Source organism: Sceloporus occidentalis, unplaced genomic scaffold (genome assembly GCF_023333645.1).
Source record: "Sceloporus occidentalis isolate IW3139 unplaced genomic scaffold, rSceOcc1.0.p SCAF_4, whole genome shotgun sequence".
In the NCBI taxonomy this organism is placed as follows: Eukaryota; Metazoa; Chordata; class Lepidosauria; order Squamata; family Phrynosomatidae; genus Sceloporus; species Sceloporus occidentalis.
Window position 1 is genome coordinate 24,257,501 of NW_028316984.1, and position 26,853 is coordinate 24,284,353.

The window sequence follows — 26,853 nt, forward strand, 5'->3', positions numbered from 1 at the left end:
GTCGTTTGAATATTGGACCGTGACTCTGGAGACGAGGGTTTGAATCCCTGCTTGGCCATGGAAACCCACTGGGTTACCTTGAGCAAGAAGTCACTCTCTCTCAGCCTAAGAGGAAGGCAAGAGCAAAAACTCAGAACAAATCTTGCCAGCCATGAGATAGGCTTGCCTTTGTCATAAGTCAGAAACAACATGAAGGCACACAACAACAGACCCTAAATATCCTAAAGCAGTGGTACTCAAACCTTGTGCCGTTGGACCCCCCCCCCCCTTGGCATCTACATGCTTAAGTTGCCCTCCCCCATAGTATAGGAATAAAAATATTTTCATTGTTTAGTCGGTGTGTTTTCATTAGCACAGTCATGTATATTCGTATTTTAACATTTCATAAATAATGTTCAAATTAGAACAATTTTATTGAAGTACGTATATAATAATATAATAGTAATAATATTTAACAATGTAAATTTTACACACACACCCACAAATTTGGGAAGAGGAGAAGGGATCAGGGCTAGCAAGTCTCATGCCTGCCCCCAGGGGTCCCACCCCACCATTTGAGAACCACTACCCTAAAGGCACCAGATCCTGTCTGATCTTGGAGGCTAAACGGGGTCAGTGCTGGTTAGTCTTTGGAGGGGACACCATCAAGACATTGTAGGCTTTATGTCAAAGGAAGGAACTGACAAAACTGCCTCCGAGGGTTCCTTGCCTAAGAAATTCCTTGCCCTATTAAATTCATGTGGTCATCATAAATGGACAGGAGACTTGAAAGCACATAAACATGCAAGAACAGAAATCATAAAAGTTTCTGCGTGTTAGTAATCTGTGTTTGGCATGATGCATTTAAAAGCAACTTGGCAGTGGTAGTTTGATAACTGTTAAAGAGTACTTAGAAGGTTCCCTGTTCTCATTTATTCAGAGTGGCATGGGGGTCTGAGTCTACCTCTGATTTGAATTTAGAAATCAGAAGAGATGATGGTACTTTACGTTGTGTGCCTTTGTGTCCTTTCTGATAGATAGCCACCCTAACATGGGGGTTGTACATTTGATTGATGCTATATAAAACATCTTGTCTGTCTGGTATGCTAGAGAGAATGACATCAGAAGGCCTTTTGGCTTCTATTATGCTATAATGTGAATATTGTTAACATATCATTGAAATGAGAAAGCCCTTTCAAAGCAAAGAAAAGTGGTAATGACAGGTTTCATGTCCAAACTACAGATGCAGAAAATGTGAAAGGTACTTTTTCCTCAGCCTATGAAATGCACACTGATGAAATAATAAGAATATTACATATACAATTAGAGAGTCAGTGAGGAGTAGTGGTTTGACTGGTGGGCAAGGACTCTGTGCCACCAGATTTCAAATTCCTGCTTGGCCATGGAAATCCATTGGGTGACTTTGGACAAGTTGCACTCTCTCGGTCTCTGAGGAAGGGAAAACACATGTCTGTAAACATGGCCCTCCAAAGTTAATCACATTTTGGTCCTATGATTAAATATACAGTATCTTTATGTCTGCTCCTGGGGAAGAAAGAGGGATTTAGAAGTGCCTATTTTGGGTATATTTTAGTTTTATTAGTACAGTACAATAGATTCTCTTCCAGATAACATCTGGGGGGAAGCTGGGATTCTGAATAGCACAAGAGAGGTCTGTTATATGAATGGAAGTCTACTTGTTAAGCATTGGACATAGTCCTTTGACTGGTCTAGATTGTTTTGTACTTTGAGCCACACACACACACACATTAAGGGTTAGAAACCACATTTTTTTTGGTTTTATTCATCTTTATAAACTGATTTTCAGGTATACAGCCTTTTATGATTTCCAAAAATGGTTGAACTTGAAAGGAATACATGAGATGCAGAATTTAATGAATATTTATACGGTATTGCAGAATAGTGAAATAAAATTGGAATGATCTGGGGTGAATTTTTTTAATTGTATTATGCAAAAAAATGTCATGGAGATGTCACCCAGATTGTTTCTGCTGGGAAACCTGGGGCAACAGATCTGAAAGAGCCCACCCTGGGTCACTTCCCTCTGATGGTACTGGACTTACAAATGTGAAAATTGTATTGAGTGGATTTCTGTGTGTTTTCCTGCTTTTTGTACCCTTTTAATCCAAATCCAAAGGACCAGTTTCTAGTATCAAACCAGACTATTATACCACCAAAGACAGGAGGTGTAGATGATGGTCAGTGTAGTGGTTGGAACATTAGACTGAGTGTTGGAAGATTGGGATTGGAATCCTGTTGGTAATACATGCTGGTATAACCTCCCGTTACAGAAACATTTGACCTTTTTGGTGCCTGTAGAAGGGGGTATTCAGTATCTCTCAGCATACTTGACCTTTTCAGTGTCAGAACACTTCCCCATGCCCAAGCAGCAGATTGCTGCAGTACCACATCTAAAGAACAGATGTCTTTTCTTTTCAGCTGAGACTCAATGGAGATTCAAGAAGACATCTGTTCCTTTTTTCTCCTTGGCTGCAGGAATGCAGCAAGACATAGCCTGGCCATCCCCACCCTTAGTTACTTAGTCACTGTGGGGGTGTACTTCATTGCTGAAAAGGTCTGTTGCATTGAGGGTAGAAAAGGAAGCCCAGTAGAATTATTACAGTGGCAGAGCTTTACACTCCACCAGCCTGATAGAGGATTTTAGTTGCTTATTTAGTTTATTTTTAGTTGTATGAAACTCACTGGCTAACCTTGTGGTAGTCATACACTTGTAGCCTGAGCTACCTGACAGGATTGTTGTGCCAGAGGAACAGCAGTTGTATATTGTCTAATTAGTGTTGCTTGGGAAAATTGTTAGCCATCATTAACAATCATTCCATTTCAACTGCACTATGGCGCATACCTCTTCACATTGTACATGCATTTTCATTGACCTTGAGAGATAGTGTTCCTTTTTGGATTGGACACCCAATTCGTGATTTTGTATGAATGCAAAAATTATGGGGGCACTCCCCAAAGTGACACAGGGTTTATAAATTAATTCAGACCATGCCAAAATCCCCTCAAAATGTGAACATTTACATATGATGCAGTAACAAATAGCTATTTGCATGTGATGCAGTGACAAAAATTGGTGTGTCTTCTGCAAAGTGAATTTCATTTACATCACTTAGTCTGTTGCCTGACTATTCTAAAATCACTTTCCAAATTGAGAGAAAATCTATCCTGCTATTTTTTCAAGAAATGTTTTCTTCTTTAAGGAGCTCTTCACTGAACATGCAAAGCCTGTAAGCTAAAGAAGCTGCAGATATTTTAGTAGCTACATGCATACCTGGAGATTTCTTATAAATTTTTGCCATAGCAATTCAGCAGCTATACAGAGAAGCAATGCAGTTTGCCTAGTTGGGCAATGAGAACTAATTGCCCAAATGACTTTGTAGAAGTGAAAACAGGATCTTTAATCACAGTGCTTCAAGAGGTGGTGTGGACCATGTATTCATCTAGATGTTGCTAGACTCTCGGCTTCAGACAGCAGGGTGAAAGATCAAGGATAGTGGCAATTTTAATTCAGTAATACCAGGAGGGATTGCCTAAATACTATGAAGGCACCAGATCCCACCTGATCTCAGAAGCTGAGCAGAGTCGGACAGTACTTGGAAGCAAAAGGCAGCTGTTGGCAAACCACCTCTCACTATTCATAGAATCATAGGGCAATCCAGTCCAACCCCCTGCCATGCAGGAACTCACAATCAGAGACCTCCAACAAGCCATCCAGCTTAAGTTTAAAGTCCTCCAAAGGAGAGTCCACCACACTCCAAGGGAGTGTATTCTACTGTCTAACATCTCTTACTAGCAGGAAGTTCCTCCTAATGTTAAGGTGGAATGTCTCTTCCTGTAGTTTGCATCCATTGTTCTGTGTCCTATTCTCTGGAGCAGCAGAAAATAAGCTTGCTCCATCCTGAATATGACACCTCTTCAAATCATCTCACCTCTTAACCTTCTCTTCTCCAGGCAAAACATACCCAGCTCCCTAAGTCGTTCCTCATAGGGCATGGTTGATCTTTCACCATTTTAGTCACCCTCCTTTGGACACACTCCAGCTTGTCAACATCTTTTTTGAATTGTGGTGCCCAGAACTGGACACAATATTCCAGGTGGGGCCTGACCAAAGCAGAATACAGTGACACTATTACTTTCCTTGATCTAGACACTATACTTCTATTGATGCCACCTAGAATTGCATTGGCCTTTTTAGCTGCCGCATCACACTGTTCAAGTTGTAGTCTACTATGACTCCTAGATCCCTTTCACATAGGGTTGCCATAATGGAGGACCTCCAAACCGGGACAAATGTAGGACAAGGTTTGAAAATGTAGGACATTTTTTTAAAAAAAAATTTCCTGGCTAGGAAATTAAAAAAAAAAAGTCCTAGATTTTTAAACCTTGTCCTCCTACTCCTCGTCCCGGCCTGGGAGGAAGCCTAGGCCGGCTCCCAGGCCGGGAAGGGCGGGGGGAAGCTTGGCATCGTGGCGATCACCGCGGTGCCAGGCTTCCTCCTCCCGGCCTGGGAGGAAGCCTAGGTCGGCTCCCAGGCCGGGAAAGAGGCGGAGGCTGCTCCTCATCGCGGCGATCGCCGTGGTGCCAGGCTTCCTTCTCCTCCTCCCGGCCTGAGAGGAAGCCTAGGCCTGCTCCCAGGCCGGGAAAGAGGCGGAGGCTGCTCCTTATCGCGGCGATCGCCGCGGTGGGAAGCGGCCTCCTCCTCCTCCCGGTCTGGGAGGAAGCCTCAGCAGGCTCCCAGGCCGGGAAAGAGGCAGGGGCCGCTCCTCATCGCGGCGATCGCCGCGGTGGGAAGCGGCCTCCTCCTCCCTGGCCTCGCGCAGGCCTTGGAGGACCCCGCAGCCGGAGCTCCGACCGCGGAGCCGCCTCGAAGGCCTCGCTGGGGCCCGGGAGGGAGCGTCTCCGCGGCTGGAGCTCCAACCGCGGAGAGCCTTCCCAGGCCTCAGCAAGGCCTTGGAGCCGCCGCGGGGGCTGAGGTGGCCGCGGTGTGCAGGGCCGTCCCGGTTTGGGCGCCAAACCGGACCGGGACCGGGATGGCACCGCCCAAACCGGGATTGTCCCGCCCCCCGGCGGGATATGGCAACCCTACTTTCACATGTACTCTCATTAAGTCAGGTCTCCCCCAGCCTATATCTATGCATTTCATTTTTCCATCCTAAATGTAGTACCTTACATTTCTCTGTGCTGAAATTCATTTTGCTAGTTTTGACTCAGCTTTCTAATCTATTAAGGTCATTTTGAATTTTGATCCTCTCCCCTGGGGTATTGGCTACTCTTCCTAATTTGGTGTCATCTGCAAATTTGACAAGCCTGCCCCAGGACATAACCTTGTGACACCCCGCTAGTCAGCCAGTCAACCAATTACAAATCCATTTAACAGTTGCACTGACTAACCCACATTTTACCAGCTTGTTTGCAAGAATGTCATGAGGAACCTTGTCAATGGCCTTACTGAAATCAAGATACACTATATCCACAGCATTCCTTTCATCTACCAAGCTGGTAATTTTATATAAAAAAAGAGAGATCAAATTAGTCTGGCATGAGTTGTTTCTTTGAAACTCATGTTGACTTTTTGTGATTATGGTGTTGCCTTCTAAATGTTGATAGACTCTCTGTTTAATTATCTGATCTAGAATCTTTCCTGGTATTGATATCAGACTAACTGGAAGATAATTGTTGGGATCCTCTTTTTTTCTCTTTGTGAAGATGGGGACAACGTTTGCCCTCCAGTGTGTTGGGACTTCTCTTGCATCCTTCAGTCTCTTCTGTCTTCAAAGTTTTGAAAGCACAGCAGAAGGGTGGGGCTGGTGATGGTGAGTGCTGCTCTCTGCAAGCCTTCAGGCCTCAGCTTCAATGCAGGTGAAAGATGCCTATTGGCAGAAAAACAGGCTTGCCAGCTAACCGTATGTTGTACAGACTGTAGGTAAACCTTTATGGTCCATAATCAATAGCAGATGTAAATCAAGGTCAGAGAAAACCCTTGGCCTAGATAGGATAGGTTTGTTGGTAATGGAGATCATGCCAAAGCTACCAAATAAGTAACCTGTCCTTCTTCTTCATGGTCTCTGCTTGTCTGACTACGAAAGCTTTACAGATGACAAAGAAATAGAAATAGTTAAAAGAGTTCCCCTACCTTCTATCAATCATTGATCTGAATGAAGATTGCAGTCAAGAAATCAGAAGTAGACTAGAACCGGGAAGGGCAGCTATGAAGGGTTATGAAGACACAATTCTAAACTGCAAAGTCATAAAAACTAAACACTAAAGTTAGGATCGTTCAATCTATTGTAATTCCCATCATCATGTATGGATTTGAGAACTGGACAGTGAAGAAAGAGAATCAACTCATTTGAGATTTGGTGCTACAGAAGAAAACTGAGGATACAGTGGACAGTCAAAAAGACAAACAAGTCGGTCCTAGAACAGATCAAGCCTGAACTTCCCTAGAAGTCAAGATGACCAAATTGAGATGGTCATGTTTCAGGCACATTATGATAAGGAACAACTCATAAGAAAAGTTGATAGTGCTAGGAAAGGTGGAAGGGAAGACCACATACTAGATGAATAGACTCAATCGAAGAAGTCACTGCTGTGGACTTACAGGATCTGAGGAGAGCGGTTGAGGATCTTGGAGATGTCTCACTTACAGGGTCACCATGAGTCAATATTGATTCAAGGGCAGTTAACAACAACAAAACTGGAATCATCCTTATTTTGGTTTTCATAATGCATGTACATTGGTCCAGCGTATGCACAGAAAGCTCTCTGAGCAGGGTGGTTCAATAGAGCATCTGGTAAGAGGGTAGAGCTGCCTGATTAAAACCCTTAATACAGCATACAGCACTTTTCCCCTGCTGGTCTCACTTGTATGTACATAGTCTAATAAAGATAGATTATGGACTAGCATGAGAGCCAGCATGGTGTAGTGGTTTGAGTGTTGAACTATATCTCAAGGTCCAATTCTCTGTTCAAGCAAAACAACAACAACCCACTGGGTGATCTTGGTTACACTTTCTCAGCCTCAGAGGATGGCAGTGGGAAGACCACTCTGAAGAAACATACCAAGAAACCCTATGATACGTTCACCACAAGCCAAAAACTGACTTGGAGGCACACAGCAACAACAATGTGAACCTGTGCTAGATGGTCAGACTTTGGCCTCCCAAGTGTTTTAGTCTACAACTTCCTGCTTAGCATAGCCTATAGTATTATTTAATAATAAGGAGAGATGTAGCAACAAAGGATATAATGAAAAATGAGATCAAATTATATCAATAAGACTTCAGGGGGAAACCCATCAATGTAAATCTAATCCGGATTTATTCTTCAACTACAGAGGCAGAAAAAGAAATTGATACCACCACATAACCACACCACACACCAAAAAAGAAATTAATCACAAAGGATTGTAATGCAAAAGTAGGAAACAGAGCAGAATCAAAGATGGTAAGAACATGTTTCAGGCACATCATGATAAGGAACAACTCATAAGAAAAGTTGATAGTGCTAGGAAAGGTGGAAGGGAAGACCACATACTAGATGAATAGACTCAATCAAAGAAGTCACTGCTGTGGGCTTACAGGATCTGAGGAGAGTGGTTGAGGATAGATCTTGGAGATGTCTCACTTACAGGGTCACCATGAGTCAATATTGATTCAAGGGCAGTTAACAACAACAAAACTGGAATCATCCTTATTTTGGTTTTCATAATGCATGTACATTGGTCCAGCGTATGCACAGAAAGCTTATATGGAGGAGAGAGGCAGGCAAGCTCCAACTGCCTGCCTGTAAGAAGAAAAGCCCTCCCTTCAGCCACCATCTTGGGGGGAGAGAGGCAGGCAAGCTCCAACTGCCTGCCTGAAAGAAGAAAAAGCCCTCCTTCCGACCACCATCTTGCGGGGGAAAGAGAGGCCTGTTATGTGGTTGTTGTTTTTTTGACTTTGTATTGTACTTCCTGTTGTACACCGCTTTGATCTAATTTGGAAAAGCGGTATATAAATAAACATTATTATTATTATTATTATTATTATTATTATTATTATTAATTGGCCTAGGATCAAGAAATGAAGCAGGAGAGAGACTGAGTGAGTTTTGTGAAGCCAACAGTTTTGTTCATCATCAACACATTTTTCAGGCAACCAAAGAGTCAGCTGTATACATAGACATCACCTAATGACCAGTGTAGAAATCAAATAGACTACATAATTGGAAGCAGAAGATAGATAAGCTCCATTACCTCTACAAAAACAAGACTAAAGAAGAACACTAAAAAATCCATGGTGCCAAAATATAACCTGAAGAACCTTGTTAGAATGTAAAGATAATGTGAAAAACCCACTTGCACTACCAAGCCCAATTGCATGGGAGCCAGAAGAACTCTGGACTGAAATCAGACACATTGTCGGGGAGAAATGCAAAAAGACATTCTCTATAACAAAAAAGAGATGCCTCAATAGATGACAGATAAAACTCTTCAAGCACTTAATGACAGACAAGAAACAAAAGTAAAAGGTGATAGAAATAGAGTCAGAACCATGAATGTAATGGTTTACTGAACTGTGCACAGGAATAAGGAGAACTATAATAATCAATGCAGAGAAATAGAATGTGGCAGCAAAAAGGAAGATCAAGAGGCCTCATCCACAGGATGTGAGAAATCAAAGTGAAATTTAAGCCAAGAGTGGGAATGTTATGCAACCAGCAGTATATGACCAAGTAGAAATAAAAATGATGGAAACAATACATGAAAGAACTCTAGAAAAGAAATGAAGGAGCGACAGATTAATTCGATGAAGAACCATACAAAGATGAACCACCAGTTTAAAAAGTGAAGTAGAAGCTGCACTCAGAGCATGTGGGAGAAATAAATCACCTGGAATAGATGTCATACTAATAGAGCTGCTTCAGTCTACAGAGACAGAATCTTCTCTTGTTCTAACTAAAACCTGTCAACAAATATGGAAGTCAGAACAATGGCTCATAGATTGAAAACACTCAATATATATTCCAGTCTCCAAGAAAGGGGACAACATGGAATACAGCAACCAAAGGAACATTGCATTAATTTCCCATGCAATCAAAATGTTCCTTAACATTCTGCAACAAAGATCCTTACCAAAAATGGCAGTGAGAAATGCCATATGTCCAAGCTGGGTCCAGGAAAGGAAAAAGCATTAGGGGTCATATTGCAAACATACATTGTATAATTAAATTAATAATTTAATCAGTTTATTCTGTCTCCATAATTTAATATTTCTGCAATGAGAATACATAATTTTGGACTTTCTGCCCATGCCCCTCAGAAAGCTATACTGCGCTTGGTTGTAATGGGCATCAGAGATAACACTGAGAATAATAGATATGAAGTGGCTGAATGGTTAAGACGCCAATACTGATGATCGAAAGATCAGAAGATTGACAGTTTGAGGCCCAGGTGTCGCATGATGGGCTGAGCTCCTGTCACTAGTCCCAGCTTCTATCAACCTAGCAGTTTGAAAGCATGAAATGCAAGTAGATAAATAGATACCACTTCATTGGGAAGGGTGTTCGGTGCAATCATGCTGGCCACATGACCACCAGAATCATATTTGGACAGTGCTGGCTCTTAGCCTTAGTAACAGAGGTGAGCACTGCCCCCTACAGTTGGTTACGAACAGATATTCATGTCAAGGCACTACCTTTACCTTTTTCAATAAACAATTCAGTACACTTGGGAGGATCTAGTTTGTTATGCATAACATCACACACCTCTTTAAATGTATCTATTTTTAAATTGCTTGAATTTAAAAAAAATAGATACAGAAACAAGTTCATAACTGAAGGAAGGAAGATTCTTTTGGTGCTTGTGGAAACTTCTTTCTGCATGCAAAGACTCCTACTGTCTGTACTCTTGAGCCTGGTTGGACCTCTCTGGGACTGCTATTAACACTTCACGAGATCTGAACGTTGTGGGTCTGTTATAAGAGGGAATAGAAAACAATAACGTATCAGTTTCCATTGACAGGAATATTTTCACAGTGATCAGGAAAGTTTGGTTAGCTGGACTTAGGGGCTATCCATTATTTTTTCTAGCCAAGTGCAAAGTCCATTCTTGCTACAATACTATTGTATTCTCAACAATAAAATATGAGATTGGTTTATAAATTAGATCTCATATGAAGAGCTATGTAAATAAAAGGAAAAGTGTGTTAAAATCTTAATTTGTTGTATAAATTGTGTACATTTTAGCACAGAGAGCCCTCTTCTCTGCTTCTTCAAAAAGCAATTACAGTTTTAAAGCAAGAACAAAAATATTCCGTAATTGAAATTCTTTAGAGATGGATTTGTTTTGAAATATCTGTTTTGGTTTAGTTTTTAGTGCAGTTTCAAAGTAGATGTGTTACTAATGTTAATAGTCGGTGGAGGAATTCATGCAGCAGTACTGTATATTCTTTGCCTACTCACAAATGTTTCCATTTCAGATGTTTCCTTTGTACCAGACATATTCATATTAAGTCACCCATACAGTTTACACTTGTGTTCTGAGACTTTTCCTTCCTTTGCACAGCAAATAGGTAGGGATTGTTCTTGTACTCTCTAATCAGTGCAGTTCTTTTCATACTGTGGTTGGCAGTAATGGTACCTTATTGCCACCAGATGGAGTACCATGTTGCCAGCCACTCTGTAGATGTTGTGGGGTATACAACTTAGCCTTCCTGACTGGGTGCTGGAATATATAATAAAGTGTAATGAGTGCAAACATGCTCTTCACCCACTCTCTTTAAGATTTGCTTGTAAATAATTAATTTACATAATTTATATTTACATAATGTCTGACATTATGCTGCTGGGTGATTACATTGCTTTTCCAGATCCCCAACAAATATGTATGTACTCAGTGGGGTCTGAGAAAGTGACATTTCTCCTTATTGCCCAGCTACAGAAATTCAACCAGGGTGTGTGTGCTCCTCTGCTGGTGGTGTTGCCTTAATCAGGACCAGTGCAACTGTGCAATCAGATTATTACATTCTACTCATGTAGCTTTAGAATCTCAGGCAATTATGTTTGAGTGCTTTGGAAAGCAATCTAGCGCTATGCTTCTCAGGCTGTCTACTGGGGTCTGGCCATTTTTCTCCCCCAAAGTGTCAGGGGCCTGCATTATACACTTGTCCCTCCACATTTGCTGGGGTTAGGAGCACAGGACCCACGTGAGTGTGGGAAAACCACAGATATCAAAAACACTATGTTTTTACTGAGAGAACATCTCTCTAGGGATCTCTAGGTCATCCGGTGCAATTCTGTGGTCAACATCTGTCAGACATTGACCATAGAATTGCCCTGGAGGAACTATAAATGCCTAGAGAAGGGTTCTCTCTAGGAATCTCTAGGTCTTTCAGTCCGACTTTTTGTTAAAGTTGACCATAGAGTTGCACTGGAGGACCTAGATATTTCTAAAGAGAACATATTAATAAAATCCATGAATAATCAAAGCTGCAAAGTCAAAGCCGCAAATGTGGAGGGCTGAGTGTATTTATGAAAACAATTGTTTCTTTATTTCCTAAAAACATGCCAGGCACCAGCAGGCTCAGGGGCTGGCACTGGTTGAGGGACCACCAGTTTTAGTAATGCATATACAGTGGGCCCTCCACATTCACTGGAGTTAGGGGAAATGCAAATAAAAAACCACTGGGTTTTTTTAACCTGAAAGAACACCTCCCTAGGAATTTCTAGGTCCTCCAGCACTATTTCAGGGTCAGCATCAGCCAGAACCTGACCATAGAATCACACTGGAGGACCTAAAAATGACTAGAGAAGTATTTTCTCTAGGAATCTCTAGATCCTCCAGTGTGACTCTATGGTCAACTTCCAGCAGAGTCATGCTGAATGACCTAGAGATTCCTAGAGAGAAGGCATTAATCTGTGAATAATCAGATCTGCAAAAGTTGAAGCTACAAATGTGGAGGACTGATGGTAATACTGTAGTTTGTTGCACATTCTGCTCTGCCATTTACCAGGACAGTGTTTAAACCTAACATGGTCTAGAAGTGGCATCCAATTGTTGCCGCCCTTTTCAACAAGATGACAGGAAGTCATCTAACAGAAGTCAGGAGACAGGAGGAAGGAGTTTTACAAATGAGCTGATGCCCATACCACCATGACCACATTGTTGTGCCCACGAGAAAAATTCAAGCATTCACACAGTGGTGAACATATGTAAAAAAAAAGTATCTGTAGTCAAACTTAATTTTGCCTTTATCATAAAAATGCTAAAGAATAGGCAGAAATTGGATAGGCATGAGCATCATGTGAATTGAACATATGAAGACAGAAGCAACTATTTACAGGCAGTCATAAAAGTAATATGTGAGCCATCTGAATCTGCCCTCCATTCAGAGAAACTCATAATGAAGGTCCTACACAGACAAAAAATGTATTTCAGTATTAGTGTATTTTTAAACTGATCTAATAAAATGATTATTTATTTAATGTAAGCTATTAATTTTTAAATTAGGGATTACTTTTGAATAATGGTCAAGGGGAAAAAATGGTCAGCCTAATGAAAATTTTAAAAAAACTATGGTACTTCTTTTGTTCCATTCCTCCAGCCTCCTGAAAATGCTACACAAAAGGTTGGGTAACCCTGCTGGATGGGGTGAATTGTGGGGAGAACTCTGAAAATCAGGCATAGGGATTTTTTCCTATTAATGGAATGTAGATCCTGGATCTGGCCCATTATGATTTAAAAATTAGAACTGAAAAATTCCTCTTTTTGTCTTGATACTTCTAGAATTTCCAACATAACTAGGCCCCACAAGTGACAGAGAAGGTGTATGAAACTTCTAGATGAACTGTGGAACACACATGAATTGCTGAGGTTGGAACAACTGATCTGAAAGCAAGTTCTTTTAAAATAACTGAAGCTTGGAGCAAACATTTAGAATGGGGCTGTCCACTTCGATGTAATGCATGCAGTACCTGGAATGAATACATGAAATGAGAAAGTATAGGTATTTCCATAACCACCAGTAAATAAATAAAGGCTACTATTTTTGTGTTTTGTATTTTATATTACAGTACTTTCATTAATCCATAATATATAAGCTGAAAATGTATCTTACCAGCACTTTGTTCTCTTAAACAGCAGACTGCAAGTCAGATGCAAACTGATTCTTTGTCTTCATCTCCTAACACTGTGTCGCCAGTGCCTTTAAATAACCCCACAAGTGCCCCAAGATTTGGAACAGTCATTCCTAATCGCATCTTTGTCGGAGGAATTGATTTTAAGGTATCTTTTCTAATCTTGGTAGATGAACAATAAGCATAAAATGTTAAGACTTATACTGTAATATATTTGCATTATCTTGTTGTTTTGTCATATGTGGTTAATCATTTTATTTGTATGAAGTTTAGCCAGATAGAGAACAGTTCGTATCGAATTGCCAACAGAACAGCATCCATCCAAAAAAGGTACAGTGCTGTGCACAGTCAGAGTGCTCATCTGGGTTGGTCCCTGGATCAATATGGGGATGGGCAGGTATTCATACACCCAGCTCCGCACTGACCCTGGGTCCAGGACCAGTATTCTGCTCCTTACCTTGCCGGCCATCAATCCAATTAAAAAGCCCCCCAGTCACCCATCTGATATGGAAACGGGGCAATTGGCTGCACTCACGTGGCCAGGCACCCTTTTTTGTGTCAGATGTAGCAACTGGTGGGCTTAGTTGGATTGACAGCCAGAGAGGTAAGGAGCATGGGAGGGAGGGCTGTCTGTACAGACCAGTTTTGTCGTGGAGTTTCTTAGAAACTGTAAAACCAGGGGTAATTTCCCAGATGACGAGAAATCGCAGAGTGGCTTTTGACTTCTGTCATTCTCACTGGTTGTCTGATGTCTAGCTACTGCCCCATGTTAAACCACACATCTTTTGCTGTAACCAATAAAGTTGGGGCCTTTTGTATTCCAAAAGTGCTTGTCTTGTATTGTTTCATTGCCTGCACTCTATTCTCCAATCATTACAAAGGCTGCAGTTCACTAGAGGGAAAGCTAGTACCATATATAACAATACAGTGACATTTTAAAGGATCACAGGGATAACATGTGGGAAATATTTTGGATACATCCTATACATGTCTTCCTAGAGGTGAGACCAGTTGTTTTCATTGGCATTTGCTCCCAATTGTTATCCACTACATAGTAAACCATTTGTATTACCAATTCAAAAAGTAAGGTTGTTCTGTCTTGCGTTCTCTTTAACAAGTTTGTATTGGCTACATCTTAATAGAAGAACTTTTTTAATTAAGTTGCTCATGCTCTTTGATGTGTTCAGGCAACAGCGTCCTCTCCTTTTTTATATCTCACTTTCCCCCCAAACTGGAACTCAAGGTGTCTTACAAATTATAACAAATCCAACATAGTTTAAAAATACATAAGATCACTATTAAAATATGCTTAAATTATTAACAACACAGAAAACAATTTAAATATACAATTAAAATGTTGAAAACCAGCTTAAAAATGGTACAATGAAAAGAATACTACAGCACATTATTGAAAACCTTTCCTTTAAAAACCTTCAATTTTGAAAAGCTTGTCAGAACTTTGAAAAAGTTTTTGCCTCCTCAAAGTAAGGATGGGGATATTCTGTCCTTCATCTCCTTAGGAAGAGAGGTCCAGAACCTAAGAGAAGCTGCTGAAAATGAAAGAGCAGATTAATTGATCCATAGATTCTGCCTCTTTTCTAAAAAAAAAAATGCTGTTGTTAACTTGTTTGATATTACAGTTGCCCCTCCTTTCTCACAGACTTGAGGTCTGTGGTCTTGAATATTAATGGAGGGGCGACCTCTGTTATTTTCAATGGACATTCGTGGGCATGCGCCCCATTCAAGACTATGTATCTAATAACTGTTGTTGGTTATATAACTACTGTAAGCAGTTTTGCAGAGAAGTCCACAAAATGTACTAGTTTACAAAGTACATCCATCTCCCTAAACATTTGCTTTCCCTTAAATAATTTGTGGCCTAAAAAAACCTTTAGTAAACCTTCCCTGTGTTTGTGTGCAAATATTTCAGTACCACATATGACCACCCAATGGATTATTTACCTTCCTATCACCAAGCATATTTGGGAATTTGTCACAGGAAACCCAGGTTCAAAAATTGAAGCCATGCATTATACTTACACGTGTGCCATATCTGTGCTTGGAGAATAAGAGTGTTGTGACTTTGGCTTTGAATCTGAATCTAGGAGACTATGATTACATGTATGGCTCTCTGCTATGCTGTGTTATATTATTGGGGCTCTACGAGACAAAACAGTTACCGTATGTATATACTTGACTAAAAGTCAACCTCATGTATAAGTCGAGGGCAGGTTTTGGGGCCAAAATGACGGATTTTGATATGACCTGTGGATAAGTCGAGGGTGAAACTTAGGGGCATGTAACAAAGGATGTAAGGATGATGCCAAAGAACTTAGAAAATCCTGTCAGGTATACCATAACTATTTGTGCTCATCCTAAAGGCTGGATGCATGAGAGAGCAGAGGGGAGCCTTGCTTCTTTTTGGTGCTCCCAGGATGGACTAAGCTCTCCCCTTTTACCACCACTATTCAGACAAAGGGGATGGCTCCTTGTTTATATATATAAGAGTTAAAGTACAGTACTTATGTTGACCTGTGGATAGGTCAACTCAAGTTTTTTAGGTCAATTTTTGACTAAAATTTCTAGACTTATAGATGAGTATATACAGTAGTTGCAGGAGCTCTACAAATGATGAGCACTTAACCAAATGAGATTATCCATATAGGTATGCACATTTCTCCAGAAATTTTTAAAATGTATGTGACCTCAGTCTACATCTTTGCTGACTCTCAGTCACTTGGCCATGCTTCTCAGTAAGATGAAGGTTCACAACTTATGCATGCTAACCTGCTATGAAAATGATAGCAGATTTTTTTAAAAAAATCAGATATAATTCAGTTGAAAAGTCTGCTAAAGAATTGCAGTGGATAATGCCTTGTAACTCAAAAAATATTAGTGGGTTGAAGCCAGTTGTTACTCTTTCATCCACACATGTAGTATTTGTACCTAAGCACATCTGCCTATTTCATTTTCCTGTGTGTCCCCCAAAATCTGCTGCAAAGGCTGTAGATACTCGAGAATAGCATGGAAAGAGGGAGACAAGGTTACAAAGAGAGACAGGGAGAGGATTGGTTAAGACGAAGCCGATTTTCAGATTCCATGAACAGGACTCCTCCCATTCATAGAAGAACACTATTGCGTATAACTCAATGAAGAAAATGCAAGTTCTTCTTCATGTTCTCTGTGCCTCACCCAAATGGGTTTGAACTAACTCAGAGACCTGTTCAGAATATTCTAGAGCTGAGTAGTCTCAACCACAACCCAGTCCCTCCTCCAGGTGCACATGCCTTAGCCCACCAAAGCTACTCTTGGATTTTATGAGACTTCAATGGCCATAATAACAGGGCATCTCATCTTGAATTCCATTGTTGGAAATAATTTTTAAAGGTGTCAGAATAGCCAGCTTCTATAAAACACTTAGGGGCTGTTCAGGCTGCCCTTTTTAGCGCCAGATCATGGCTATGGCAACCATTCACTACAGCCTCAATCTCACTTTTCCACGGCGCAAAAAGGAGTAGCATTGGTGGGCTAGGGCATGTGTGGTTGGAGAGGTGTTCCAGCTAAAGCAGCTTACCTCCAGAACATTCTGAACAGATCTTTGCACAGGTGCAAAACTCATATGTATGAAGGAACAGATGATCACTTGAAGAAAAACAGTTACAGGTAAGCAGTATATTCTTACATACATTTAATTATGTTTACAGAATAATATGATGATATTATCACTGTTTTGTTTTTATTAGACTAACGAGAATGACCTAAGGAAGTTTTTTTCCCAGTATGGCTGCGTGAAAGAAGTAAAAATAGTAAATGACAGAGCTGGAGTATCAAAGGGGTTAGTAAAATAAAGCATGAACAAAGTGGAATGTGTACTAATTTGTGTAAGATATGTAGAACTATTTTTACCATACATTAACTAAAGAATGCTAGCACTTTAAGACTACTATCCTATAAATCCAATAAATGTTAGGTCTCATTAAATATAATTGGTATTATTTCAGAGTTGGCCTTTCAGGTTGTGCTTAGTTGAAAATTAACAGTATTCATATAGAAAGTTTTAAAATGTGCATTTACATTAAATATAGTTTTTAATGTATGTACTTAGTTTATGCCTTTTTCTGCATTTGCTGTTTGTCCCAATGTATCAATACCTTTAGAGGTACAAAAGTTTCCCTACCTGATATGAAAAAACAATGCAGTAGCAAATTTAAGAAACATGTATTTGAGCAAGATTTTTGAGCATATTTTTTGCTGACCAGCATCATTGTACATTAACTAGAAGTTGTAATAGGAAAGTTGTTAACTCTCTACCTGGTTTAATTAATACTTTTCTAATAGCACTTTTCATGTTGTTTTTCCTGAAATATTATTTTAAATAATAGCTAATACAAGAGTAATCTCTCTAGTAGAGAGAATCCCAAGCTAAAGCTTATGATTGTATAAGCATACTAAGTGTGTTACATCTTAATATTGCACTTTCTCCAAGGAGCATGGGTACTGTACATGTCCCTCTTCATCTTCACAGAAATGCTATGAAGTAGGTTAGACTGAGGTCCATTGTTTAGTCTAGGCATCCAGTGATCTCCATTGCTGAGTTGGAACTTGAACCTACATTCTACCCATCATTTCCCTTTGAAGAGCCATATTTTCTCAGATGAAATATATTGAGAGTTATAAGCTAGCAGTGGCAACAAACAAGGCAAGAATCATCTGAATTTCTTCTTAAAATATCACACACACACACACACACTGTTTCTTTCTCTCTCTTTAGAATTGTAGGAGAGAGAAGAACAGTGGCCTCAAATAGCTGCGTTGAGAACAGGGCGTGCACATGACACATGCCCATAAGGTGGCTGGAACCCACCCTGGGTGCAGTTCTTTTCCAAAGAGCTGGCCTGAAAAGGAGCAGAAAAATCAGCTTCTTTTCGGTGGGCTGGTTGGGGACCGCAATAGTGGCACGAATCGGAGCCAGGCACATGCAGCTGCTGCGGTACCTATGCGAACGATCTCCGCACGGTCCCAGGGCAGCCCTTTTGGGCCATCTTCCCCCCCCCCCCCCATTGTCAAGTGGTGATACACATGCATACTATGCACACTGCGTCTTATCCATCCCCAGTAATGATTTATAATACTTGTGCCCAAAATTTAATCTACTTTCTCAGTTTTGATAACATAAAGGAAAGATTTTTGGAAGGTGTGAATCTGGCTGGATCTGCATTTTCCCAAACTTTTCTTGTTCATATCTGATTTAGCACATAATCTAGCACAAAGCTAAACTGGTAAACTCAGCAACAAAAGTCTCCCTGACATTTAATTGTGATACTGTCTGGAAATCTTTTTGTGCAGTTAGTAGCCTAAACTGTAAAAATGGAACACTTGTCAATAAATTATTTCAAGACTAAGGAATAGGTTTTTGTTAGAAATTATCCAAGGTCCGCATGGATTTTAAATCAGCATGCCATAGAACAAATTGCCTATCCTGGTATATTGTTTGTTTATCCTATCGGATCACACATACAGCTTTATTTGGGAAATAAATTTACTTCATTTCCCCTGCTGACAGTACTGGTCATTCCAGCATGCGCTATATGTTACATATAAATTCTGCAAGAGATTACAGATTGGAATAATGTTCCACGAGGATATTTTTCAACTTGTTCCTGTCACCCTTCAGCAGGCACTGCATTTTGGTAGCCTTGGCACTTTAGTCTTTTAGATACTTCATGTCTTGCTTGTCACATGAGTTATATCTTGTACTTTCTAACACTACTCTTGTTGGTGCCAGTGTATTGATGGAACTGGGTAAGGTACTATTTCCTCCTCTGCAATAATCAGCATAATTCCAGAAATTGTTAGTGGAATCCTTCTCCAGATCGATGCCGTTTACACTCTCTTTGGATGGCATGCAATGTTCACACCGTCAAGTACTGTACTCACTTTTCTGGTGAGGACAATTGATCTTTGGTTTCTTAGCTGGTGGTGCTTAGCCACATCATTGCTGAGCTTAGATTTTGTTAGCTTCACTCTCTATACTAAAAGGACATTTAGTCCTTGTTGGTGTATTTTTGTTTTTGAAGGATCTGCTTGTTGATACCACACTATCTCATATAATGACCTCCAGTGGCTTTATCATACGACTGCCCCTATCCTATATTGAAGATCCCTTCATGGACGTATCTTCACCTTTTTGAGAGCTTGCTGAGCGCTTTTTCACCTACTGAAGCCATGACTTACATGGTTTCACATTGCTGCAGGTTTTTTTCACCCTTCAGGTTGTGGTGCATTTTTCCTTTGGATCAAAAAGCGTTTGTATACCACATTTTCTTGTTTTCAGTATTTTTTACAAGTCCAATAACTGCTTCCAGTTGATAACTTCTTCTTCCTTCATGTGACATACCTGCTGGGTAGCTTTCTGTTGGGGTGGGGTTCCCACCAAACCCTGCCCATCTCTAGAAGGTTTCAAATGAGACTCTGCATAGGAGCAAAACTCATTTGTGTGCATTCAAAGAAGTGACCATTCAAAGAACCACAGTTTCAGGTAAGCAACTTGTTCTTTTGAGTAAGAGATCTGTATTTTTATTCAGTTACAATTTGAATAAAAAACTACTACTGAACTATAATAATGTTTTTATTAGCGTATGAATTCCCCCCCCCCCCCCACAACACAAAATTCTTGTTAAAGAACATGGCATACCTGATTTGCTTTGTGTTCATCATAATTAAAATAGTACTGTACATAATTTTATATCAGGAGTGTATTTAATAGATACCTAATACTCAAAGCCATTTGTTAGTTTGATTGTTCTAGTCATAGAGTTCTTTTGTGACTAGAATAGAATTTGCTAGTAACATCAAGCACTTGTTATTGCTTGGGAAGTTTACCAATATAATGTATGCAAAGAAAAATAATCTGTGCTGTTTTAATTAGGTATGGTTTCATCACATTTGAAACTCAGGAAGATGCACAAAAAATTTTGCAAGAGGTAATTTAAAACATATATATATGTATATATATATACACATATATGCTTAGATAGGTAGTATTACTATTACTTTATTACAGTTAATTTTTGTGGGTACAACACTACAAAGTTAGTAGGAGATGGAATGATCAATAGTAGACATTAATCTTGGTGCATCGTTGAGTTATAAATATTTACTTTGTTTAAACACCTTAAAGAGGTATTGAATCAGAACTTTCCATGATAAATTTGGAATATAGATAATGTAAATAAATCTCAGCCACAATTTACTCCAGTACAGTGCTCCCTCGGGTTACGAATTTAATTCGTTCCGCGGCGCCGTTCGTAACCCGATACATTTCGCAACCCGAAAAGCCGCTGGAAAGCCGCTAGCGGCTAGCGGCGGCTTTTGAATTTCGCGCCGAAACGCGCCGAAAAAATCTTCGTAAGCCGAAAAATCCTTCGTAACCCGGAACAGTTTTTTTAAATCTAAGTTTTTCGTACCCCGGAAATTTCGTAACGCGGTGCATTCGTATCCCGGGGTACCACTGTAGTTATCAAGAGCTTGCGAATAAAATAAAGTATAATTTCTAATTAGAATCTTGTAAATTTACACCAGTAGAACTATTTTAATCTTAAGAGGTGTGTTCAAAGTTTTGACTAATTCAGTAATGATTTTATTTGCATTGTATGACAAGCCATTGTATAACAAGTCTGCTTATCATGATCATAGTAAAGAGCTCCCTATTATGTTTCTAGCTGCCAGAGGCTGGGTAACCCTTCTTTATGAAGTGAGGAAAAGGTGTCACACAAAAGCCTCTAGTATATATTTGCCAAGCCAGCCTGATGGTTGCATGTCAAACCATTCTGTTTTTTTCCTACTTTCCTCAAGTGTTATTGTTAGTACGTCTGTAGATCTCTGCTAGGATTTTGACAAATAACATCTTTGAATGTTACTCATTAAAAAAAAATATTTTCAGAACTGTTTCAGCTCAGTAACATTTCACGGCTTCCTTGCTTAAATAGATTGTTTCAGGTCCTAGAACATCATTTTGATGAGATGTATACTGGCAGACTATCCCTCTATTGGAGCCTGCCTGGGCCCCTAGATCTTCAGGAGAGATACTTCTCTCAGACCCACTACTGTTGCAAAGCATGGTTGGTGGGGACACAAGAGAGGGCCTTCTCAGTGGCTGCCCCTATACTTTGGAACTCCTTGTCCATTAGTAGGCTAATAACTTCCTATTCTGACAGGCTTTTAAAACAGAAAGTTTTTAATGAATGGGCTAGGGGCACCACATTGTTTTGAAGTGAACAATTTCTAATAGCTTTTTGTCTTTTTTTAATTGAATTTTATTCTTTTAACTTGAGTTTAGAATTGTTTTAATACTATGCATAGTTTACTGTATATATGCGTATATAAGTCTAGAAATGTTAGTCAAAAAATGGACCCAAAAAAACCTAGGTTGATGTATCCACAGATCAGTGTAAGTACTGTACTTTAACTCCTATCTAAAAAGGAACCATCCCCTTCTCTGCGAAGAGTGGCAAAAGGCAAGATCCCAAGAGCACCTAAAAGAAAACCTGCCCCCCTCTCCATTCAGCCTTTAGAGTGAGCAGAAACAAGCATGCCTGCCAGAATTTTTAAAGTTCTTTGGCATTATTTTCCTTTACTTTATCCCTTATATTCTGTATTATATGCCCCTAAATTTTACTCTCGACTTACCCACAAGTCCTATCAAAATACAAATTTTGGGCACCAAAACCTGCCCTCAACTTATAGTTGAGTATATATGGTAATTTTGTTTTAATGTTCACTTTTGGTATGTTTTTAATTGTATTGTTCTTTTAAAATGTAAAGTGTTTTGTGTCCCAATTTTGGGGAGGAAACAGGATACAAATAAATACAAAAACAACAATGACAAAACTAGGATACAACTAGGCCATTTTAAAACATATAATTTATTTTACTATAGCCATTCTTTGATAGTATTGGTTTGTACTTGTATGTTTAGAATCACTGTCATATTGTATAATCCACTTTTGGCTCATTTTCAGCGTTAATATGGATGTCCTGACATTCTCCTCTACAATCTTCTAATATAACTCAGAATTCATGGTTATGTCAGTCATACCAAGCTATTAAGATCCTGAGACAGCAAAGCCAGCCCAGACCATCACATTTCTATCACTGTACCTGACAGCTGGAATTAAATTATACTGTTTCAATTCAGTTTTTGTTATTTCCCAGACATAATATTTTTTTGTTTAGGCCAAAAGGTTCTATCTTTGATTTATCTATCCAGAGAACATTGTTCGATTGGAGATCATCTAGCTGATCTTTAGTGGTCCTCAAAGGCCACAGTGGTGGTTTTGTCATAGCTATCCTCCTATGAACACCTTTTTCAATCATTCTTTTCTTGAATCTTGAGTCATATGCTTACATTAGCCATGGTAAAACTGGATATACAAGAGGCTGTTTTGTTATTCAAACCCATATCATTTATATTAAGAATTCTCAAAAGAACTATATCTAGTTTAAAAAGTCATTATCTAAACAAATAGTTGTCTAAATTATAAAAGGCTTATCAACAAATAAGAAGTAATTTCCTCATTTGAATTTTGGAAATGAGTGTGGATAAGAATATTTTACACCTCAAAGAGATTTTGACAAAGATTTCGGTTAAGGGCCCCATTAGGATATGAAATGCAGCTGCTTGAAAAAAACTTTTTGGATCATTATTGTTAGTCTGTTGATACATTAACTATTTTAATTTTAAAAATAAATAAATAAATAAATTGATGCTATTTTATGTATGCTTTTGTTTTGTTTAGGCTGAAAAGCTAAATTACAAGGATAAGAAACTGAATATTGGTCCAGCAATAAGAAAACAACAAGTAGGGATTCCTCGTATGTATTTGCTTGCTTGCTTCACCCCTCCCCCTTTTGTGGAAGTGATAAATGTAATGGAAAAAATCTGGGGTCATTCCAGTGCTGCAGATAATTATTTGGTTACCGTAGAAATTAAAAATTTTTTATCAAGATGGCCCGATTCGCTTTCTGAAGATGGTGGAAAATATCTTACCTAGTGGGAGTGCATGCCTTTTGTTGGTGGAAAAAGGTTCTTTCCAATGCATTCATCCCTTTCTCACAATATTTTGTATTTTTTGTTCATGTATAACATTAAATAGCAGTAACCTGAATTTTAAATTAATTTTTGCATCTTACTAATCAACAAATTACATCAACATATAATGTCCCGGAGCCATTATATGTTGTTTTGCAAGCTGTGTTCTGCAAGTGGAACAGGGCTTTCTTACTTCTTTTTCTTACTGCAGTTCTCTACACCCCAAAAAACCACTCCTGTGGATTAGTGAACTCCCTCTCCTGAACAGTGTTAAATACTGTGTGGAGAGCTGTACCAGTCTGGGAACTCTGAGGAAATCCAGTAGCTCCCTCACATCAGTAGAATGGCATTCTGCTTGTGCAAGTCCCCCCAGTACATCTGTATTAGAATAAGCACCATGGTCCCCATTCTCATTTTTGTGTTAATTTAAGTAGGCAAAATGTTTGTGGGGTTTTTGTTTGTTTTTTATTTTATTTTAGGGTCCAGCATAATGCCAGCAGCTGGAACCATGTACTTGACTACTTCCACTGGATATCCATACACATACCATAATGGAGTGGCATACTTTCATACTCCTGAAATTGCTTCTGTTCCACAGCCATGGCCTGTAAGTAGTTTCTGGGACAATTCTAGCATGTCTGATTTTATGTGCTGTTGCAGGAACTTTGTCTGTTGCTTGCTTTTCCTTATTGTGTGATACATAAAATAAAAGTACTAACAAGTTGTTCAATGTTGATTCATTCTAACAAATTATTAGAATTCATTGCTAATATTGTGTCTCTAGTTGTGTAGTTTTATTTCATATCTGTGCTGCAGAGAAACTTTCATGAAAGGTGTATTTCTACAATTTATAAGCAATGGGCAGAACAATATAAATTGGGCCAAGGCGGGAGAACTGTGGAGAAAGCCTTCCTCAGCTCATGCTGGAATGGCAAGAGTAGAAATAGCAATAGCAACAGCAGAAATACATTAGCCTTAACAGATCCATCCCTAATATCTTTCCGATAGAGCCCCTGGGAATGGGCACAATGAAAACAGAACAGTACTGTAAGAGCTACAAGAGTTTGCAAAGATGGGGGGAGGATTGTAAGGTTAGACAAGATATGTATGCAAATTAAATTAGCATTGGTGCATATGCAGTATTATTGTATTGTACTTAATTCTTAAAGGGAAAGGAGAAAAAGCTGTACTGGACAATAAAGGAAAATAGATGATGCACTCCCAGATAGCATTAAGGATCTGTTAGGTAATATCACTGATTTAATAACTCATACAGTAGGCCCTCAGTATCTGCGAACTTGCTACCCACAGATCCCAGCATCCATGGACAGCAAGCCCGTGTAATGGGGGCAGTGGAGGAGGAAGAGATAGAAGAAGAGGCGTCGGGGGAGGAGGAAGAAGAGGTGGCGGCGGGACAAGGGGAAAGACGAGACGAAAGGCAGCAGAGGAGGAGGGAAGAGGTGGTGGAGAGAAGAGGAGGAGGGAGGAGCAATAGGCAGAGGAGGAAGAGGAGGTGGCCCCCTGCCACATGCTGAAGTGAGAGCAGAAAGGCAGGCTTCAAGTGGCTGGAGTGGCAAAGTTCCATTGTCCTTAATGGTGGCACGGCCATGTGGCTGCATCACCATTAAAGATAATGGGACTTGAGCATCTGCGGAGTTTGGTATCCACGGGAGGATCCAGAATGGATCCCCCCATGGATACTGAGGGCCCACTGGACTTTTAATAGCTGAATACTTTCAGTGTATTTCTTAAATTGTTTTTTAAACCATGAAGACATTTGTAAAATTCTGATTACATATCTTTTTTTTAAGTCACGTTCTATTTCCAGTTCGCCTGTGATGGTAGCTCAGCCTGTGTACCAACAACCTACATACCATTATCAGGTAAAATTTTAAAGGGTACTTTGGTAAGATTATGGCAATAAAAAAGGAAATGATCAATAATTTCTGATCTCAGAAGGAGCGGTGTGCGATGCCAAGAGGTATAATATGATTATAGTTGCAAATATAATATGTAATTAAACAAGAAATAATATAAAGGATTCCAGAAATGTTCACTATGACTTTTATTGGCTTATTTTGCTTTTCTATGTTGCCAGTAATATTTTCCACATTTATTAGCTGTGTAAATTTGTGGATTAGGGATTCTGACCATGTAGCATATTAGCACATTGTCGTTTTCAATTATTATAGGCTCCTGCACAGTGTCTTCCAGGACAGTGGCAGTGGAGCATTCCACAGGTAAATTATGTTGTCTCTATTATCTGTGTATTTGTTCGTTACGTATGTAACAATGGACTCTTCTTCTGAAGAATTCAAGTCAGGAAAAATTATTCTTTCCCCCCGTTTCTGTCATTTAATTTACACATCATCTGCTGTCTTGAGGGGGGCACTTCCCATATTTTGGAGTGAGGCACTAACTCACCTGACTTAGATTTTAGGGCTTCCTTGCCATAACAGAAACTATGATGAAAGGAATTAAGAAACTAAGGACCAAAGCTCACGGCCCGGAAGGATCAGCCTCTGGCCCCGATGGTACTTGAACTGCGGCGACCGCATGGCCCGCTTCCATAATGGGCCCCCATTATAGTCCCAAGTGGCTACTAGCAGGAGTAGATTTAATCTACTCCTAAAAGGTCAGGCTCTTGCTGCCTTAGTGTGGCCTCGGAGCAGCATCTGTTCGCTTCGGTGGTGTCTGCCATCTAAACACCATGCCCCCAAAGCGGGCAGAAGCCTCTTTATTTGGCCCTGTGCATTTCAGGCCATAGCTGTGTTAGTCTGGGTCAGTATGCCAAGGGATCTTGTAGCACCTTTGAGACAAAGAGCATGTCTGCACAGGCCATTTAAACTGGTTTTGCTCAACAACATGAGAATTACCATGTTGTTTATGGGCTGGATGGCCAGAAAAGTAGGGTTTGGGGGATAACATCGGGAGACATAGCTGTGTTTCTGTAGCTGTCTCCCAATACAGGATCTTGGCCACTGTTTTTAAAACAATGTTTCATATATAATATTTGTTTTGTTTGTATTGGAAATTGCAAATATAGTTATGCCCTTCACTAGACTTGAGATCTTGGAATTTCATTAATTAAGTAGGGGAAAAAATCTCTTTTTCTGATTTTAGTCCCCTGCCTCTCCCACCTCATTCTTTTATCTGCATCCTTCTGAAATTACTTATCAACCACTGGAAATTACACAAGATGGTGGATGTGTCCCTCCTCTTTCCCTAATGGAAGCTGCAGTTCCAGAGGTATTTATGTTTATATTTAAAGGTTGCATTTACTCTGAACAGTTAATAATTTCTAGATTAGTTAATAAGATGCAGTGCATATGCAAAGTATTTTAGATACATATGGGATTCTTTGATTGATGGCTGGGTCAATGGGGGCATATTTGCCTATCTGGATTTTAATGCCTTCATATGACACTTTTTGCATATTCCAACTAGCATATTCCAACTATGCAACTTATATGAGAAAAAATAAATAAAATCACTATTAAATGTTTAAATAGGAGAAAGCTTGCCTCGCTGACTCTTTTTGGGAAAATGAATAAATTTTTCACTTCCTCCAGAAATTTCACTGATTGCAGTTCCTCATTCTGTCTCATAGAATTTTGAGGCAACTG

The 26,853-nt window shown here is 39.6% G+C and overlaps 1 protein-coding gene across 9 annotated transcripts in view; it reads left to right on the top strand.

Moving 5' to 3' along the window:
* Positions 1-26,853, top strand: part of BOLL (boule RNA binding protein) — a 48,693-nt gene that overhangs the window by 7,361 nt on the left and 14,479 nt on the right. For 3 of the 9 annotated variants that reach the window (XM_089519501.1, XM_089519494.1, XM_089519492.1), the window contains exons 2-9: positions 13,142-13,285; positions 16,881-16,972; positions 20,066-20,120; positions 22,935-23,010; positions 23,707-23,834; positions 25,039-25,110; positions 25,420-25,467; positions 26,351-26,476. In XM_089519501.1, the coding sequence (XP_089375627.1) occupies positions 13,157-13,285; positions 16,881-16,972; positions 20,066-20,120; positions 22,935-23,010; positions 23,707-23,834; positions 25,039-25,110; positions 25,420-25,467; positions 26,351-26,476 (726 nt within the window). In that variant the 5' untranslated portion in view covers positions 13,142-13,156. Of the gene's footprint in view, positions 1-10,481; positions 10,575-12,787; positions 13,008-13,141; positions 13,286-16,880; positions 16,973-20,065; positions 20,121-22,934; positions 23,011-23,706; positions 23,835-25,038; positions 25,111-25,419; positions 25,468-26,350; positions 26,477-26,853 lie in introns of all 9 variants that reach the window. The other 6 variants (XM_089519498.1, XM_089519497.1, XM_089519500.1 and 3 more) reach the window with 6 other exon arrangements.